The sequence below is a fragment of the Chelonoidis abingdonii genome, chromosome 13, assembly GCF_003597395.2.
Source record: "Chelonoidis abingdonii isolate Lonesome George chromosome 13, CheloAbing_2.0, whole genome shotgun sequence".
Classification (NCBI taxonomy): Eukaryota; Metazoa; Chordata; order Testudines; family Testudinidae; genus Chelonoidis; species Chelonoidis abingdonii.
Genome location: NC_133781.1, coordinates 29,770,898 through 29,777,914, shown reverse-complemented (window position 1 = coordinate 29,777,914; position 7,017 = coordinate 29,770,898). Strand labels below are relative to the sequence as shown.

The following is a 7,017-nucleotide window of genomic DNA, read 5'->3' as shown; positions in this document are numbered from 1 at the left end:
CGTGTGAGCTTCTTGCCCTGAACAAGTCTGCTCCAAGGGAGAGGAGGCTCCCCAAAGTCCTGCCTGGCTTTGTGGGGAGCAGTTCCAGAGCATCGCCCGGGGACTCCGTGACACCCCCAGAAGAATTTCCCTTCAGAGACTTTGGGGATTTTCGGGGTTTTGCTCCGATACAGAGCGAAGGCAGACGCTGAAATCCCCAAATCCTTTGTGAAACAGAACTTCCATTGTCCCCTCCTGGCTCTAACAGACAGCCCCTCCCTCCCCCGCAATCCGCCGGCCCCTCAAAGGGCCCTGCTCTGTCCAGCTCCCCACCTGGTGAGCCCTGGGCCCAGCCGCCAAGAAGCAGCTCTGCTTCCAGCCCAGCCAGTTACCATCCCCTAATGCTGCGCTCAGCCCAGGTAAACACAGATGGCAGAGACAGCCCCGAGCTCATGGCCACCTGCTCTTCTCGTAATTGCTCGAGGGGAGTAAAAATATCCTGCTAATAAACGCAGCTCAATTTCCTCCTGATGTGAGGCCGCGCTGGGGCTGGCGAGTGGTAACCTGGCGCCAGTGCTTAGCAGCTGTTAATAGAGCTGGATCGATAATGGAACGGGGTGAGGGGAAGGCGAAGGCAGCCAGGGTCAGACAGCGCCAGGGGACATGGGGGAGGTCGATAGGCCCAGACCCTCAACCAAGGGCCAGATCCGGGGAGTTTGTTCCAAGAGTTTCTTACACTAAGGAGCTGCTTCAGTGCCATGAGCAACCCTCCATTAGCAAACCAGCATGGGCAGGCCTGAGGCTTACGCGCCACAGACCAGCAGGGGCAACCTGGTGTTCTGATGAATCCTACAACAACAAACAGAGAATACCTGGTCTCCTATAGCAACAGGTGGGCTACCCAGAGCTCTCTCCTAAGGTCACGCAAGGCTCAAAGATGGGGAAAGGAAGACGCAGCGATTAACCTTTTCTCACCTGGCTCCCCGCCACCCCCCTCACCCACTGAAGGTAGGAATTGATTCTGGGACTGGGTTCTGTTTCCCCCCTTTCAGCATTTAGTTTTGGCTATGCCAGCGCCCGGTAGCTTCTGGGGGTTGGCGGCTGATCTGAATTGTGACTGATCAGGGTGAGTGATCTGCCAGAACTGAAAGAATCCTCACTGAACCCATCACGGGACATTTTCCTTTATCGTTTGCATCCTGCATTCCCACGCGGTGTGAAACATGCCCCCCTCCAACAACCTGCGGTGCTGGGCGAGGCACGAACACACTGAGAGAGACCTGCTAGGCCCCAAAGAGCTCACGCACTAACCAGACAATGGTGCGCCCAGGGAAAGATAACGGCCTCACTTTCACAGATGGGGAATCGGGCCCCCATCTCCAGAATCCCAGCCCAGTGCCTCATCCATGTTGCCATATCGGCAAGCTGCGAAGAGCACGGGCAGGAATTGAGACAGGCTGCAGCTGACAACTGGGAACAGGAATTGTAGTGCTCCAAGGCAATTTGCCATGTCCAGGGGGAGGGTCCCCAGGGTGCATTTAAAAACTTCTTCTTGGGCAGTCCCAAGGGAGGGGGTTTTACTGGCTGCTTTGGATTTTAAAGGAAAGCCAGAGTGACCCCTAATTAAAGCCAGTGGCCACTGTGGGGTGGGGGGGCCACTGGAGTGCTGGGCAGCCCAGCCATATTCAGATGCCCAGCAGGAGCGCTCTTTGTGGGCACATGGGCCCAGCGGGTACAATTCTACCTGGGCTTCCCTACACCTTGGGAAGCAAGTGATTCAATGCAACACCAGCAACAAAGGAAAGCAAGTGTAATGGCATGAAAACACCTTGCTCTTTGCTTTTTAAAGGGCATCGAGAGAGAATGCTCCTGGAAGATTTTGCTTGTTGTATCCCCGTCTCCCATCACAACACTTAGCAACAGGATTTCAAGAGAGACGCTGCCAAGTATCTTCCATTCACACCTAATGTGGGAAAGGGCAGCGCGAGCTTCCTCCATATGCTGCTCTGCCAATGCACCTCATTCTTAGCTTGCAGGCCCCTGCTTGCTAGCTCAGCTCTGCCAATGCCCCTCAATCCTGACCTGCAGCCCCCCAGCCACACCGACTTTTAGGTTCATTTCTCTTTAGACTGGACACCGGGGGCTTTGATGAAATGCACCAAAATCACAACCACTTACTCTGACCTGAGGCAGGATTTGAACTTGAATCTGCCAGGGCGATGTCCCTGATGCCCCCTGCTTGCCCACCCACCCTGAATGCTCCTGCCCTACCTGTTCATCCACTTTATGAGCTATGAGAGTAGCTCCTTCCTCCAGCTCCACCATGCTGATCGGCCGGATCCGAAGGGCCACCTGGAAAACAGTGAAGAGAGGGTGAGAGACGGGGGCGGCGAACAGAGCCAGTGGAGGGAAGTCAGAAGAGACGGGGAATCGGCACCTGCACGTGAGCCATGGTGCCGCCTGGCACGGCACGGAGAGTCTCCAGAAGTTCCTAGCACTTAGGAAGCTGGCTGAGTGCGAGGTGCCCACCTGGCGCAGCGACTTTGCTGCTGATGTCCATTCCCCACCCCACGCCTCACCTGAGGCATCGCCTCTCTAGCGAGGCAGCGCAGAGGCCCTGGCGCGCCCTCCCCGATGGCCACGCACGCAGCAATTACAGCTTTTTCCTGGAAGAAAGAAAACACCGCTGGGAGCAGATCAGTGGCTCCAGCTGCACACACCAGCCCTGTCACCGAGTTTAAAGGGACAGCTTCAGCCAGTCTATCCACAGAGGCTTCTCCCTCCCTCTAACCCTGAGCTCTTCACTGCCTGGCCAGCTGCTGGAAGGTCTGGGCTGCAAAAAGCTTATCAAATCCATCAGTTAGTGAAGCTCCCCACTAGCTGTTTGATCCATCAGCCCGAGGTGTATTCAGCACGCTTGGGTTTTGCAGAAGGGTTTGGTCTGTGAGAGCTCAGGCGCTGACGGCTAGTGATTCCTGGTGCAGCCGTGGAAACCAGACAGAGCAGTGGTGTCCTGACCAGCTCCCCAGACACTGTGGCATCGGTTCCCTCCTTCGCCTCATTCACCCCATGTGTGTTTCACAGCTGAGCGGGTCCCCTGCCTGTCTGGGGGAGAGTCGCTATAACGGTCACGTTCCCTACAAAGGGATCAGGAGCTTGGGAAGAGGCCAAGTCCCACCCAGGAAGTCCAAAGCCAAGTGGCTTGAGATGCAGGACTCAGTTCTGGGCCCTCACTCATCCCTGGTGCTAATGGGGGTGAGACGTGGGCACGGAGGAGGGGAGTAGCCCTATATTCGGGAGGGGGTCAATTCAAGTACTAGTGGGTGTCTGAGCCCCAGCAATGTGCCAGGTGCTGTCTGTATGCCAGGACACAGCGCCAAGGTCTTCATCACCCAGTGGCAACACACCCGGATTTGTAACCTTTTGTATCCTTCATGTTGAAAGGGTCCCAATGAATATTAAGTTGTTAAAGATAAAGATGCAATAAAACCCAACTTAGCTTTCAAGTTTGAGTCCCTAGGGTGGCCACAGAACATTTAGGTCGTAGAGAACCACTAGGAATGAGCCAACCAAACTTTATTTAAAAAAATGATTGTGAAGCAAACAGGCATGCGATTTCCACACACACAACACTACAGTTATACTCCACTCAGGAATGAAATAGTCTGTCAATGGAGTCACAGCGTGAAGTACAGTCTTATAATCCCAGAGCCTCACCGGATCCTTTGGATGTTAATTGGTGATCACTTGCAATTTAGCAAAACTGCTCCTTGTCTACTCCATGATACTAATTAATATGAATCTGCCCTTTACCTTCATTCTGTTTCCACCACTGCACTTTATTTACGTGAACATCTGCTCCAGCGTCCTTCCCATACTGCCAGCACCAAAGCATTTCAATAAAACATTCATGATTCTCAACAACACTCATTAGAAACCTCGCATGAACAACTCACAACACAGGAACCCAACATGGGGCCTGGCCATGCTAACTTGCACCTTCCTAGAATGCTCTGCTTCCAACTTACCTTCAACGCTCTTGCACGAGCAACTCCAATTTCGCAGACTCCTATGTACTTTGGCTGAGTTAGTCTCCATCCCTAACGTCTACTTCTCTCTTATCCCAAACCACCCGAGAGGCTCCCTGCTGTAAAATTGGCAGAACCCAACCTGCAGCGGAAGCTTGGTGAGTAGCTAGAGCCAAAAGCCGAGGTCTTTGGACTCATTTTGTAGCAAATACTGCACCCCCAGACCTATGTGTTACCCCCACACCAGGCATGGCTTTCTAGCAAAGGCCAAGCTGAGTTGGGCACTTAAACATTGTCTGTGTTAATGAAGCATCAGTGTGTGAGCACGATCAGTGGGCCGCGGCGCTGACCAAAATCTCTTGTATGAACAGATCAATAAATAGCATCTTTCCAGCCACTAACGCACATCGGCACATGTGGGAATTGTGTGGGGAGCATCACCTGAGCCCTGCTATGGGGGCAGCACCACAACCCGCAGTGCAGACAGACACATGGGTTATTGACACTGACACGCTTACTCAGAGACACTCCAACACAAGCATACAACGGAAGCTGTCTTTCCCCACAACATACAAACCAAGACGGGGCTGGAGGGGTACAGAGGGGCTGGTCATAAGAGCACTGAGCTAAAAGTCCAGCCATATCATTATGCACTATAGGAGATTACACTCCGGGGCATGCACACCTACGCACTGCACACCCAGCGTTTGCTGCTCGCACACACACACACACAATACAGCATCCAGTGCACACTTTACAACGTGCACTGCTTGGCCTCAGATCCCACAAGCGCCCCCAAAGGAAGTTGAGGACACTTGGTATCATCCAAGATTGGGCTCTTATTGTTCCTCTTACATTCTTTGCTCTGCAGTATCTTTCTCCTTCTGTTCTGAAAAACAGGAAATCTGGAGAGGTGCTGGGATTTTTTAGAAGACAGTTTTACTGCTCTCCAGTAAACAGTTCCTTTAAAAATACTGGCATCATCCTCGATGAATCTTTGGTTTGTGTGTGAGTGATCCTGCTGCAATTCATGACAGCAAAGTGTAGGAGGACAAGGGATGTAAAATCCAGTCCTAGGATGGAGGCTATAGCAAGTACTTTAATAGACTCACAAAGGAATATATATTAGTACACACACACACACACACACACACACTATGTTAGTCACACACACAGAGTATTTTGCATAGATGTGCACAACACCACTACGCTTACACAGTGGAGGTCTGTAGCACTGAGCGTCCCTGACCACACAGTGCGGCTTTATTCCAGGTGTGTAAGAGCTCCAGGGGGTTTTACACACTCACACACACACACACGTGCGCGTCAATCAACGTACTGCTCCATACACCTGTACGTTACCCAGGCGTGCACACATCCTTTCCCCAGCTCACATACAGGTTGTCACAGTGTACAACAGTGGCAACGTTTCACTCAACAAGGGCTCTATTACTGCAGGTTCCCTCTAGGCACGAGCGAGGGGACAGGGCCGGCTGCAGCCCAGTCGTTACATACAAACGCAGATAGAGACTCTTACAGTGACTTGACCCAGCGGAGCCGGGGCATTTCCAGACTAAGCAGGGGGCAAGGGATGACTAGCGCCCACCTCCCCACCCCCGGACCCCCAGGCCCTCATCCAAACTCCAGCTTTCGCTCCAGTTCTGACCAGCCACCCGGCCCTTTTCACCCTGCCAGACAGGATGCGAGCATCATTAACCAGCAGGTACCAGGTAGGCAGTGCGGAGGGGAATTCCCCACTCTCCCTGGGTTCCCTTGGTGTGCCACCGGGCATCACTGGGCACCGCTGGCAGCCAGTCCCTGCCAGCCCTCCCCCCCGCCCTGAGCGCTAATCAAGGGACAGAAAAGAACTTACCGTGAGTTGCTGGTCTCTGGACTCCTTCCCCTCCTTCATGATCCTGGCAGGTGCACAGGGGGACTAGAGGGACAGGCCAGCAGCTGGCACAGGCATGGCTCTCAGGACCCCGCGCCCGCCACTTCCCAGTGCCCCTCCACAGCCCGGTCACTTACATCAGCTGTTTCCTAAACAACCTGAGCCTTAGGCTAATCCTCCCAGTGACAAAGGGGGGGTGGATGACGTCAGCCCTGCCTGCCCCTTTCCCATCCACGGGCTCAGAGCCTTTTGTCCTCACTGCCCCCCTGGAGGTGACAGAGCCTGCTCCCTTCGGGAGCTCTGCCTGGGCTGCACTCAGGAGAGGCCCTGCCCTGCTGCTTTCGCTGCCTGTGGGATCTCGCCGGGTCCCCTGGAGATCTTCAAACTGTACACAACAACCGCAGCGCAGCAGGCTCCTGTTGACACAGTAGCAACAAGCAGCTGGGCTGGGCTCTGCTTTGCTCAGTCGCCTTCTGGCAGCAGGTATAGGGTGTGAGTGTGTGTGTGTGTGTGTACACGCCCTGCAGCTCTGCCACAAGGGAGCTGGGTGTGTGAACTGCGTGTACGCAGGAAGCGGGCATGCGTGGCGTTGGGCATGAAGGGTGGCTTTGCGGGAAGTGCCTGGGTGCTGTGTCTACATTCTTACTGCACCCCAGGCCACGTCTGCACTGCACAGCGCTGGTGGTGGCGTGTAAGGGGGTGCACAGCAGGCCGGGTCCACACTGCAGTGGGGAGCTACTCGCTTGTGACAGCTCCAGCTGCAGGGAGGCAGAAGGACACTACGCTGCTAAAACCAGCCGTGTCCACAGTGGAGGCACCGCTTGGCCATGCTGGGGACACACCATCTGCATGGCTATCAATGTCTGTGCTGGGGATGGTGCAGCGTGGGCAGTGTAGATGCACTTTTAAAGAGAAAACACCTGTGCTTTTGCATGCTTTGAACCTCTGCTTGCTTGCCCAGCTGGGGTCAATCTAGGTCAGGGGTTCTCAAAATGGGGGTCAGGACCCCTCAGGGGATCACAAGGTTCTTACATGGGGGGGTCGCGAGCTGTCAGCCTCCACCCCAAACCCTGCTTTGCCTCTAGCATTTAGAATGGTGTTAAATATATAAAAGTGTTT

The 7,017-nt window shown here is 54.2% G+C and overlaps 1 protein-coding gene across 2 annotated transcripts in view; it reads right to left on the bottom strand.

Annotated features, from left to right (window-relative positions):
- Positions 1 to 6,144, bottom strand: part of KIF19 (kinesin family member 19) — a 31,616-nt gene extending 25,472 nt beyond the window's left edge. For both annotated transcript variants that reach the window (XM_032797246.2, XM_032797248.2), the window contains exons 1-2: positions 5,881 to 6,144; positions 2,251 to 2,331 (exon numbers count right to left, since the gene is read on the bottom strand). In XM_032797246.2, the coding sequence (XP_032653137.1) occupies positions 2,251 to 2,331; positions 5,881 to 5,919 (120 nt within the window). In that variant the 5' untranslated portion in view covers positions 5,920 to 6,144. The remainder of the gene's footprint in view (positions 1 to 2,250; positions 2,332 to 5,880) is intronic.
- Between the last annotated feature and the right edge of the window lie 873 nt (positions 6,145 to 7,017).